This window comes from Thalassophryne amazonica, chromosome 7, assembly GCF_902500255.1.
Source record: "Thalassophryne amazonica chromosome 7, fThaAma1.1, whole genome shotgun sequence".
Classification (NCBI taxonomy): Eukaryota; Metazoa; Chordata; class Actinopteri; order Batrachoidiformes; family Batrachoididae; genus Thalassophryne; species Thalassophryne amazonica.
The window spans coordinates 86,087,804-86,100,946 of NC_047109.1; the positions used below are offsets into that span (position 1 = coordinate 86,087,804).

Genomic DNA, 13,143 nt, shown 5'->3' on the forward strand with positions numbered 1-13,143 from the left:
AGTGACAGAAAGGGGTGGAAACTAAGCATTAAAATGGAACAAGTTGGAAGTAAGAATGTAAGATCCTAACATACACACAAACACACAAAACAAAAAAATGTAAAAGCAAGTGGAAATTCACACCATTTTCCTTCTCAGTCATCAGCTGCTCTTTGTTTTAAACATTGTAAACAGCTGTTAGTCCGTCTTTACCAACTGTCATTTGATCCATATTTTATGCATGGGAAAGATTGCCTGTTGCTGTGGCTAAACAAAAGCTGATAAGGCCACAAATTCGGGTAACAAATCCTCTATTAGTCAACTATAAAATTTGGATGCATGACTTTAAAATTTCAAACCTCAGAGTGATGTCATCAGAATGTGACGAACCCCTTCTTTATCCCAAGGGCTATATTGAGAGCTTATTGGATTTATTTTGAAATAGCATCATATAATCATCTGCTTGGGCTGATTTTGTTCCAGAGAAAGTAACCTAGTAAGACATATATTTATATATTACAATTTTGTTAAACATTCTGACATTGTGAATGCTTCTTCCAGAGCAAACAGGCCTGCCTTGGGCCACTATGGTTATAAGGCCTGATAGAGAAAGATGCACATACATAATTGTCACTGTCAATGTGAAAGCATCTCATAGAGCAAGCAGGACTCCAGTTATGGATTTCTGTGACATAGGTCACAGGTATCTAAACTGAGTCGGGTCTAAATTTTATTGATAGCAGGGCAGTTTATACGAGCAAGGTCAAGGAACTGAGGGACACTGAGGATATTTAAGATTAAAACACCAATTGTCTAAACAAAACAATAAAGGAAGACATAAGGAGATGGGAACTAATACATTTTTAAACTTTGGATCATGTGTGGAACAAGTTAAATTGATTATTTTACCAAGGTTGTTGTATCTCTTTCAGTCCCCTCCAGACTAGAGCTATCTGACCAACAATTTCAGGAATGGGACAAGCATATATCGAGATACATTTGGCAGAGACAAAGACCAAGAATTGGATATCAGAATTTGCAACTGGCAAAAAGCAAGGATGAGGTTGCTCTCCCATGCATACAAGATTACTATGTTACAGCTCAATTGAGTGTTAATGTTCTGGTGCAACCCAGAATACTGTGATCGGTGGAAGGAGATTGAAAGTGCTATATCAGAGGAACTTCCAATTTAAACTGTAACTGGGGATAAGGGCCTGACAAAAAAAAAAAAAAAAAAAAAAAAAACTAAATTGGGAAATTCATGGATTTGTATTCATGGATTCATGGTGACAGTACAAGTTACTGTAATGTGTGTGCTGGTTTTTACAAATAAATCTGTATTTGTAAATATGTTATTTTTTTATTTGTTAAAAAAAGGCAAATTGAAACTGAAAATTATGTTTAAGTGTGATTCAGCACATATAGTATGTTTGGCAATTGGTATTCACACTGCCATGAACACTGCCATCTACTGGATGGAGTGTTCATCTGGTGTTGGTCTAGTGGTAAAGCGCTGGACTTGGGCAAGGTCCATAATCCCCTAGTTGCTCCCGGTGTGTAGTGAGTACATTGTATGGCAGCACCCTCACATCAGGGTGAATGTGAGGCATTATTTGTAAAGTGTTTTGAGCGTCTGATGCAGATGGAAGAGTGCTATATAAATGCAGTCCATTTGCAGTCCAGTCATTGAGTCCTTTCTGGCGCAAGGTTCATGAGGTTTTGCAAAAGGTTTTTCAGATGGACATTCCATTTTAGAATCCTTATATTTTGGCGCATTACCTTCAAACAATGTGTCCTTATTTCGGATCCTAAGCGTTACTAGCAGAAAACTCATTACTAGAAGGTGGTTTAAATCAGGAGAACCCTCCACCTCCGCAGAGGAATGGATTGACATAATCTATGATATTTTTAAGATGGAAAGGATAACTTTTGCTTTGAGGTTGCAACAAGGAATTTTTTTTTAAAAGATGGTTGATGTATGTTACACCTGTATGAACATCATTCATCTGAAGTGGACTTCTGTGTCCCTTTCGGTTTCTTAAACATCCCCTTTTAATAGATATTTAGGTCTTTGAGATTCACTCCAACAATTATCATTATTTATTTATTTATTGTTCTTGTTACTTTTATTACTATCATCATTTTATAAGGTTACTTGGAGTTGGTTCTTACCTTATTTTATCTTACTTTAAAATATGGTTAGGTTTAGATTACAGTATTGATGTCCAGTGAGTCCTTGCATGCTTCTTTATTGTTTATTGAATCTGTGATGCCTTGTTATGGGCTACAAAATGTAGATTTACAGAAGGATAAATGAGAAGAATGATAAGTATTATAGGTGATTGATTGTATGTAAGTGAATTTGTAATAATAATAATCAAAAACACTTTCAAAAATTAAAATAAATAAAACACCAATCATATTTACATGTAAAAAGGGTAGATGTGCATAATTTACCATAATATGATCTCTTTAAAAATACAAAATAAGCAAATGATATTACAATAACAAGGAATAATAAAAGACATAAAATGACTAACAGGAGCTGCAGATCCAGCAGAGCAGAAGTTAAAACTACAGGTAGTCATAAAATTTAGAGACGCTCACTTCAGTTTATGAGTCATGTAAAAATAAGCAATTTCAATTTAATTGAATAATAAAACATTTTTAATCGAGCTAAAACAGCAACGACCCCCCCCCCCCCCCCCCCCCCCCACACACACACACATATCGTATGTGTACTTCAGTGTGTCTGTGGCAACAGACTATATTCTTTGTTTTTAATACAGCTGGTAACTTTTATTAGTGTGCTGAAAATGTGTAAATTGTAAGTTCTTTAACTGTATTTTTCATAGTTTGCAAAATCTAATTGGAATGTACAGACATAAAATGAAACTTTTTAAAATATTTGATGCATAGCACATGAAATGCCTTAGAGGGCAGCCAAAAATGCCAAGCATGTACAGTTGTCATTCTAAAGCTTCAATAACTGCAGCGCATGAGATGAATAAGTCAGATTAATAACTTTACCTCTTTTACCTCTGCACCCCTCTGGGGATCTAAAGTGATTAATCTTTGAGGCGTATCTGGATCTGACTGAAAACCTTGTTCTTTTATCTCTCTCTCTCTCTTAAACAATCTGAGACAGGTTTTCTTGTTTGTCTTTTCTCATATATAGAACCAGTCAAAGGGTTGGACACGCTTTCCCATTCAATTAACCCTAACCCTTTGACTGGTACTGTATTTCAAGAACTCTTTTATGACCTCACAAAGGTCTACACAGGCCAGTTGCTTCTCAGTGGATAAAAAGGAGCTGGTCCGCCAATATGAAGACCTGGTAATCTGGCTCATGATACCTGTCTGTGTCCTTGGACACAGCACTTAATCTGCATTATGTCAGTCCACTCAGCTGTAAATGGGTATGGGTCTTGGCTGGGAGGTATCCTGCATTGGAGTGACATCCTAACCAGGGCAAGTCATAGACTCTCATCCACTTCACGTTATGGAATCTGGAGATAATCACTGGCATCATCGGCCCTCAGAGCCTATATAGGACTTATATCTTCTTCTTTCCTGATACATGTGCAGCCCCCTACATGATGGGCGAATTCTGTGAAAATTTTGTCCATGAAGGCAGAGTGGACTGTATATTTTTCCATATTATATGACACACATATATGTGTTGATGTCTTCCACCAGATACCTCATTATTTTCTGGAAAATGTGCAACAAATATCTGGTTTTGCAGATCTCTGTGTTGGCTCTTTGTGGCCTAAAGCTATCTCCTGAACTGTCTTTGATGGCAAAATTTATATCACACACCAAATAGATTCTCCAGTTTCTGCCAACTCCCTGTATATCCTGGATTTTAAACCTCTCCTCTGTTGACTGGCAGAGGTCATCAGAGCATTTATCCTGATTTTTCTGGCAGAAGTCCTTTCTGAGTGCTTTTCTAGTTATTAATAATTTGGCCGTTTTTGTGCTTGGGTTCGCAAAAGGGTATTTTTTTTTTTGCATCTGAACTTACCTCCAATTCCTTTCTGTAATTATTCTATCATATGTTTTTCCAGATATTACGTGCAATACAAAAGAGGAGCATATATCATTTCACAGGTGAGTCCTCCACATGGTGAGAAGGTTTGGTGATGGCACAATATACAGCTCAACACATCACAATTAAGCTGCAACAATCAGTACTGTGCTGACTTTCAGTATTGTGCTGACTTTCTAAAGCTAACATATCTCTGCCCTGTTGTCATTTTAAGGTCATGGAGAACAAAACGGACCCATTTATGAATATCTCCGCCTGGCGTTTTGACAGTTACTATTCTGTGGGAATTCTGGGATTTGGCCTGTTCGTGCTGCTGGGAATAACGTCCCTCCCCTCAGTCAGCAACGCTCTCAGCTGGAGAGAGTTCAGCTTCGTACAGGTGGATGATGGTTTCTGTGTTTGCGTCGTGCGTGGGTGTTTGCGTGTGTGAGCTTCAGCGTGTGGCTGAACATTAGCAACGCAGCCAATCAACATTTAGCAGAATCTCTGCATCATAGCACTGAATAACTCAGTTGCTATGACGGAGAAATGAGTCAGATTATTGTTATTATTTTTTTAGTTTCCAGTAGGTCTGGCCATGTGGTCTCTCTGACACATTGCTTTTTGTGTGTGCAGGTGTATGTGTGCACATACACACATTAGGAACAAGCAGACTGTAAATGCATGATTTTTTTTGATGAGTTTGCAAAAGGTTTACATTATTATTCCACATAAGTCATTCAGAGTTTTTTTTTTTTTAATGACAGCTGAAGCTTCAGATATCCATTAAGTTTTGCCATTGTTGATTCACAAAGCAAACTGAATGGAAGATGAGCTCATTACTAGTGATTTTAGAGCCATTGTGATAAAATTTCATGAGCCACTGAAAAGGACATTTTCCAGCTCAGTTTGGAGAAAACACTTCAATTGCTAACACATTACTGAATGCATTCTGATCCCCCAATGGCCATAAGGCTGCAAGGGAGACATTCACTCCATCAGTCAGTCACACTTTCTTATGCCCACAACGAACAATATTCATCAAATTATCTCAAAATTTGAACTGGACATCCCTCGTAATAGGTGTCTCTCACATGAGTTTGAAGTTCACCATGACCTGGTATCACCAAGAACCTCTAAGTGTAGCAGCTGCACTCTGCATTGTGTTGTTATGACTCTGCCCATTCGCTCCCCTCGGGAATCAAACTCACCATCCTCGGTGTGGGAGTCGGATTCTCTAATCAGAAGGCTAAAAACCAGGATTCTCTGTCCTTGTGACCAGAGAATCCTTTTGAGCTGTTGGGAGTAAGGTTTACTAACTACATATGCACAGCGACACCTGCTGGCCTCCGTTACATAAGCACCACCCACTTTACTGAACAGAACATTGATTTTTGTCATTTATTGCCCCCCCCACCCCCAGCAGCCATGTATATATTAATAGCCAAGTGGTCCCTCTGTGTGTGTTTGCGTGCGTGCGTATGGCTTCAATCATGGAGTAATTGCGGAGGGCTGACATTTGCCGTTTGGTATACTTATGTATTTTGGGTCAAGGATGAATGCCACGAAAACAGAAAGTTAATAGGACAAACATTTTTGATGAAATTAAGGATATTAGTTCACAAGAGTGAACAATGGATGTTGATAATTACGTTCTGGACTCACATGCCATTCCAGCAGGGGGTGGTAAATCATCTATATATTAAAAGTGGCATCTGTGTACATGTATGCATGCATGGTTTTATTTAGTAAGTTCAATGGAAGTACATAATATAATTGTAAATACATTAAAAATACATGGATGACACAAGAAATTGAAAACCTGTGGTCCATTTAAAAATCAAATGGCAAAATAGAACTAATAATAAAATATAATAATAATAATAATAATAATAATAATAATAATAATAATAATAATAATAATAATAGTGTGTATGATAACAAGAACCTAAACAATTTAACAATACATTAAGGCAGCAAATTTACATTAAAAATACTTAACAGGAAACGAAAGGGCTTAGTTCTTCCTCTAAAAACTATTGAGGTCTAACATTTTAAAAACATTCTGGAGTCACATGCCATTCCAACTCATTATACAAACTTTGCTTAATTTATCTTAAAACCCTTGAACCCTTGAAAATGCCAGCTACCTATTTTATAAACACTACCCAATCTAGACTCCGTGGATCCCCACAGGCAACACGCTAGTAGTTTTTATTTAGTTATTTATTTTGCCAGCATCGGTCAGTTCTCCCTCCTAAACTAATTTGGGTAAAATGGGATTTCTGTCACACAAGGTGTGAACTGTGAAGTGCAAAAAAACAAAACAAACAATCAAACAAACAAACAAAGGAAAGAAATAAATTCCATTAAAACTATTAAAAATCCATTAAAACCAAGCATCAGTGGCCTTAGTGACCATCAGGAGAAATTATTTCATATTATGGTCATTGTGCAAGTTAAAGATGTAAAGATGTGAGGTTCTCTTGTCCTCACCCATGTCAGAACCCAAAGTTTTAAGGCTGAATATAGTTTTAATAGAGGTAGTCATAGAAACTTTGAAGTCCCATTGACAGATCCTATGCCTGCTCTGCTAATTTCAGGGAACATCATGCATAACTGCTCACTCTCTGTCTCTCTCTCTTCATATTCATTCAGTCATTTTATAAACCCATTTACTTACTGACGCGGGGTGCACTCTGGACAGAACACAGTCCATCGCAGGACCACATATAGACAGACAAAGTCATTCACACATAAGGTCAGTTCAGAGTCCCTGATTCACCTGTCCACTGAGTGTTCAGGCTTCCTTCCACTTCCAAAGACTTGCAGGTTAGCTGAACTGGAAACTTTAAATTGTTAAAGTAGGTGTGCGTGAGGGTGTGAATGAGCCACTCAAACACCCACAGTAGGTCACCACGGTATGTGGACAGGAGTACCCTGAGTGGCTCCGTCTAGACCACGGTTCATTCACCTCACATTCAAGGTCACCTTTTCATTATCATCTTCTGATGACGCTGACCCTGAACCATCCCTTAGTTATGCTGCTATAGACTTAGACTGCTGGGGGGTTCCCATGATGCACTGAGTGTTTCTTTCTCTTTTTGCTCTGTATGCACCACTCTGCATTTAATCATTAGTGATTGATCTCTGCTCCCCTCCACAGCATGTCTTTTTCCTGGTTTTCCTGGTTCAGAAGACTGCCCCTCCCTGAGCCTGGTTCTGCTGGAGGTTTCTTCCTGTTAAAAGGGAGTTTTTCCTTCCCACTGTCGCTAAGTGCTTGCTCACAGGGGGTCGTTTTGACCGTTGGGGTTTTTACGTAATTATTGTATGGCCTTGCCTTACAATATAAAGCACTTTGGGGCAACTGTTTGTTGTGATTTGGCGCTATATAAATAAAATGATTGATTGAAATTGATTGATTGATTGATAAAGCAGCTTTTCAAAGATCTCATTGAGAAATGTAATTTTGGACAAGTCATTATCTTACGTCATCACTGCAGCCTTAGAACGCTGAAAATTACAAACAGATGGATGATTATGTTAATCTGGAGATTTGTGTCTACAATATTAAACAGGTTTGCCTTGTACCCACTTGAAGCCAGTGGAAATACATTAAAAAATGTTCCGTGAAGTGCATGTTTCTGCTCTAGGCTGCTCACTTTAAGTTTAAGTTGACATTTATTGAGACTCTACTGGACCTTTGAGGAAAACAGATTTTATGAGCAAAACTGTTTTCAACAAACATGACCTCCTTTAGCTAAGATTGAACCTATGAAGAGACCGTTTCTGTTTTGGCATGTTTGTTACCCTACACGCCCACAGGGTGTTGTAATTGCACCTGTGTGTGTGCGTGTGTGTGTGTGAGAGAGAGAGAATATTGTGATATTTATAAAATATTATATATTTATAAATATGGAAATATTATTTGTGTTAATGTGTCCAGATGATCCATTTTTGGGACAGGCAGACAGCTTAAAAACACATTTATCATAATATCTCTGCTACCAATGTCGTCAGAGTTTTGTTCAAAAGCTCATGTTGCTCAGTAAAATATTTGTGATTGACAGATATAAGTGACTTCATGATGAAATCTCAAAAGTATCTGTAGAAATCCACCTCTGTATGTGGTCTGAATCAGATATGGGGAAAAATGTGATTTCATGTATTTTATTTATTTATTTTTTTTTATTTATGCTATGCTATGCTATGCTAAAAAATCACATTTGGGCTGCCAGTTTGATCAAGGCCAAAGGAGTCATACTACAAAGTCATATGAAGTTTTAAAAAAAGCACCCTTACTTGACTGTGTGAACCCTCACATATCACTGTATGTATTGCTGACAACATGTATTCCTAAAATATAAACTTATATTTCAGTGTGCAGGGTACGTATGAATCCTACGGATGCATTTCACTGATAACTGCTTCCAAATGCACTGTACAAACTGGGACACTCAGAGAACACAGCTCATGATCCAACATTCCTATTTATGCCTGTCGACCTTTTCTTTGAACCTCTTTTACCTGTCTTTGATCATCAGCCTTTGTTACCAATGACTCATCTTGGATTTTCGCTTAATTTGTGTTGCTAACCTTTGATCCTGATCAGTCATTAGAGACTTATGTGTAGCCGTTATTTCATCAGTGACTACGTTTACATGCAGCCAATATCTCTTTCATAACCAGAATATTAGCAATAACCCGGTTGCGCACGGCCATATAAACACCCGCAAAAACCCGAATATGGGCAATTCAATGGCAACGGAATTACAACTGCAGCAAAATCTGGACATATGGCATCTAACCATGACAGATTAGCTCAGATGGTAATTCCGTTACCATAGAATTGCCCATATACTCATATTCGGGTTTTTAAAAACCTGAATAAGACCCCTGGGTTACTCCTTTTCTAACCCGAATATCAGGTCATATAAACGCGCATCGGGATATCCCCATAGAAAGGAACATTATTTTGTGTTCTGCGCATGTCCTGTCTGCAAGGAATCTTGATCTTTTCAGTACGGCAACTATGAGTGCGGCGCGCGCAACCCACCAGACACCACATAAGCTGATGTAAACAGCGTATTGTGTTCTGCGTCCTTATCAGGCGGGCCGGTCGCGGCACCAGTCAGCATTACCACGATTGCTCTGCCTCCAATGCGCTTACTGAGTCTGCGGGCTCGGTAAACGCCGCAGTGGGCCACTCACACCGCCCCCCTGTCTGCTGTGCGGAGCTGCGCCAACTCTGGCAACAGGTCCAGAGACTACGCTTGCTGTTTTGATATGGAGGCAGCCCGCAAGGATAGATTTCTTGCGAAAAAATCCACAGCGCCATGGGGTCTCGGTATATCGCAGCCGCAGAGCTCTGTGGTCATGACTTGGATTCTTTGCGGGTCCCACATCCGTACCCCCGGAGGCAGTGAGCGAAGGGACAGCACGCGCATTGTGTTCTGCGTGTGTCTGTTTATAATCTTCTCGCCCAAAAGAAAAAGAGAGTGTTTACACAGGAAAGAAACGTGAGAAAATGTTAATGCCTGTTTGAGAAAAGTGTGTATTGAGGGGTTTTACACGAAGCAGGATTTGCACGAACGCCAGACCAAATCAAGCACCGGTGGAAGACGTGCGTCACTGTTTAGATGGGGATATTCCAAATGATACCAATGACCATGTATACAGGAGTAACTCTGTCTGTTTAAGAATGTAAACGGGTTATTCCTAATGATTCAGAAACTGGAATATTGACCTTAACCCGAATATTCACGGCATGTAAATGTAGTCTATGATGGGAGCGATTCTACTTTAGCAGGTTTGTAGCATACGTATTTTAACTAGAATGTAGAAAGTACAACTCTTCCCACATCTAACATATTGTACCTTTGGTTACACCTCTCTCCCCACTGTTCCTCATCTTTTTCTATTCCCCAGCATGAAACACAGGGGGTTATAGCAATCAGCATGTCCATCTGTCCATCTGTCCACCCATCTGTTTTCACTTGTTAGCATGACACGCCAAGAACCAGTTGCCCAATTTCATTCATATTTAGCATAAGCGTGTAGTGGGGTGACCCCCCGACATCAGTCAATTACAGTGACCTTGGGGTAAATTTCAAGGTCGCAGCGGGACCGTCATCATATTGTCATTGCCACTCTTGTTAGTGCAGTATCTCAAGAACCAGTTTACCAATTTCAAACATATCTAGCATACGGTTGTATGTGGGTGATCCCCCGACACTTTGTATTACTGATTTGGAGGGACCGGGGGCATATGTCATCTCCTGATGACTCTTTTTAACCTCCCTTTGACCTTGAACTCGGTATTTGTTTCCGACTACTCACCTTTGACTTTCATCACTGACCTTTGATCCTGATCAAGCTATGATCATGACTGTCGATTTTGGTCACATATCTGCAATACTGACCACAGCTCGGAATTGCTAAAATTTGATCCTGACTCTTGGTCTTCACTACTCTTCTTTGATTCTGAGCGTTGATCTTACCAAGGAGGTAATGGCTTCATTGTGATGTTTCTGTCTGGCTGGCTGTTTTACTTTGATCCTTTAATCAGGATGAAAGGAAGCAGAATCAAGGAACACTACTGACATTTAATTCTGATGTCTGAAATAATCAGTAACCCAGACTACAGAATAAAATAATGATCAAAGATTAAAGATCAAAGTTATAAGGAATCATCAAGGCAAAGGCAAGATCCACCCCTTGATCTGGACTGACACCAAAATATTGTCCACTCTTCTTTGTCCCAAGGTTACAACCAGATTTGATTGGAATTCCTTTATGTTTTTTTGAGAGAACCTGCTGGCTGACTGACTGCAACAGCATTCTTGATGGTCATATTCAAAGTCAGTATCTTATTTTAATTGTTTTACAGCTGCTGCCACTGCAATTTATTTAATCTCCTACCATTTAAAGACAAACTCAGCCTCACTACATGGAAATAAACTCATTCATGAATGCAACTGGGTCATGTGAAGCTCTTCTTCTCATTCTGCACAGCCGCTCCTATATTCCAGCCCCAAATTAGAGCAGCGTTTTGAATGTTAAGTTATTCATCAGATGTAAATTTCAGGTTATCTATTATTTCTGGCCACAATCTGAAAGTTTTTTCATATATATAAGTCATCAGTAAATGAGCATCTGTGTAACTATGCATTTACATATCAACAAAGGTTGTAATTCAGAAGCATGTTCGTGTGCATGCAGTGCTCGTGGAGGTCAAAATGTGTCTCTGTAACGTCTGTCACATTAACTTGCACCAAAAAGCCATTACACAGCTATTATCTCTACCAAGGAGAACGTGTTTTTCATTGTTGGCAGGATTGCTTAGCAACGAATAAACCAGTTTTCACAAAACTTTGTAAAAATGTTGCATCAGCTTTGCACAGATATTCATGGTATAGAAGCAAGGACAATTCAGTAGGTTGTTTCCGTGGATGCACAGTTGCTTTTGAGTATTTTCATATTGTCACCATTCTGCTTGTGTTTTTTTCATTTTCCTCTTTTCTAGTCCAAGTTGGGTCATGTGACACTGCTGTTGTGCACCTTGCACACCTACCTGTATGGCTGGGACAGGTTCCTAAATCCGTCGACCTACAGATGGTTCACTCCTCCGGGCTTCATGCTGTCTTTGGTGGTGCCGTCTGTGGTACTGCTGCTCAAGCTGCTGCTCCTTATACCCTGCGTGGACCGGAGTCTCACCCGCATTCGACAAGGCTGGGAGAGGACTGAGCCAGGAGACGACGGGAATAAACCACTCCTCACATAGGACAGAAACAACTGCACACCCAGATAATCAGACACAGAGACAAGGCATTCACATTGTTTCAATTCAGTTCACTTCATTTATATAGTGCCAAGTAACAACACAAGTCGTCCCCTAAGTGCTTCACAGAGCAAGCATGGAGACAATAGTGGTGAGGAAAAACTCCCTGTGGCATTTTTTGATGAAGAAACCTCAAGCAGACCAGGCTCAGAGGGGTGAACTGCTGCTTAGGCCATTCTAACATTAATCAATGATCAAATCAACAAATTGCAACAAAGAATTTTCACACATGCAAAACAAGAACAAAAGAAAAAATGAGGTTCTCGTCCTTCACCAGCTGTCATCCAAAAATCTTTCTTAGCCTAGGCGCATCCTCAGACAAGGGGGCCGCTAAAAAGGGGCATCAACCCACTGCAATAATCTGTGAAAGAGTTGTTTTTGAATTGTGTGTTCTGTTTTCTGTTCTCAATCATTTTAACAGAAAATAGTCAACAACAACAACAACATTCTTGGCAAAGGTAAAGTCCACACTACTTATGCAAAGTATCCAGCATATTCGTCAAATTTTTCAGAAGTCGGCATATGCTGGCTATTTCAAGGTATGACAGGGTCATAGCATGCATTTTAACAGTTATATATATATATATATATATATATATATATATATATATATATAGAGATAGAGAGAGAGGGAGAGAGAGAGGGGGAGGGAGGGAGGGGGGGAGAGAGGGTAACATTTTGAGAAATAAGACTTTTGCATGTACAGTAGAACTCATAGAACTTTTCCTTGAATGTATGGAAAAATAGGAATGAAAATTATAGGGTTTTTTATTTTACATTTATATTTTTGTTAAGTGCAGAATGCATTTCATTCAGCTCTTTATTTCTTTCATGTAACATGTTTTCAGCCTGTTACACTACAATACTTCAGTATCATGTATTTTCTCCTACCCTGACGTCTGACTCTGATCTGAACACTGTATGCTTCTATCAGCAACCTTGTGTTTTGTTACTTTTTCATCTATAATTTATGCTATGGTTTATGTTTAATGGAATTTTCATCAATTCCTTTAATTTTTGACCTAATATTGCAAAATGCTGCAGAATACAAAATAATTGTTTTTAAAGAAATATGTTCTTGCCCTGTTTGTCTGTTTATGTGTACATGTAGAAAGAGAATTAATGTGTAGAAAACTCATAATGATAAACACAGGTGCTTTCATACAAATGTTTTTTGCCAAAGGTCAGTAATGTCCCAGATTTAAAGAGCAATCACTCATATGACACGTATGTCTCCCGATGATTGCATTACCAGTCAAACAGACAAACTATATTCACTGTTATATAAATAAAA

General features: G+C 39.0%; 1 protein-coding gene across 2 annotated transcripts in view; it reads left to right on the forward strand.

Annotated features, from left to right (window-relative positions):
• The window catches only part of steap4 (STEAP family member 4), a 30,086-nt gene extending 17,684 nt beyond the window's left edge, over positions 1 to 12,402 (forward strand). For both annotated transcript variants that reach the window (XM_034174923.1, XM_034174924.1), the window contains exons 9-11: positions 4,050 to 4,092; positions 4,245 to 4,409; positions 11,535 to 12,402. In XM_034174923.1, the coding sequence (XP_034030814.1) occupies positions 4,050 to 4,092; positions 4,245 to 4,409; positions 11,535 to 11,792 (466 nt within the window). In that variant the 3' untranslated portion in view covers positions 11,793 to 12,402. The remainder of the gene's footprint in view (positions 1 to 4,049; positions 4,093 to 4,244; positions 4,410 to 11,534) is intronic.
• The last annotated feature ends 741 nt before the right edge of the window (positions 12,403 to 13,143 follow it).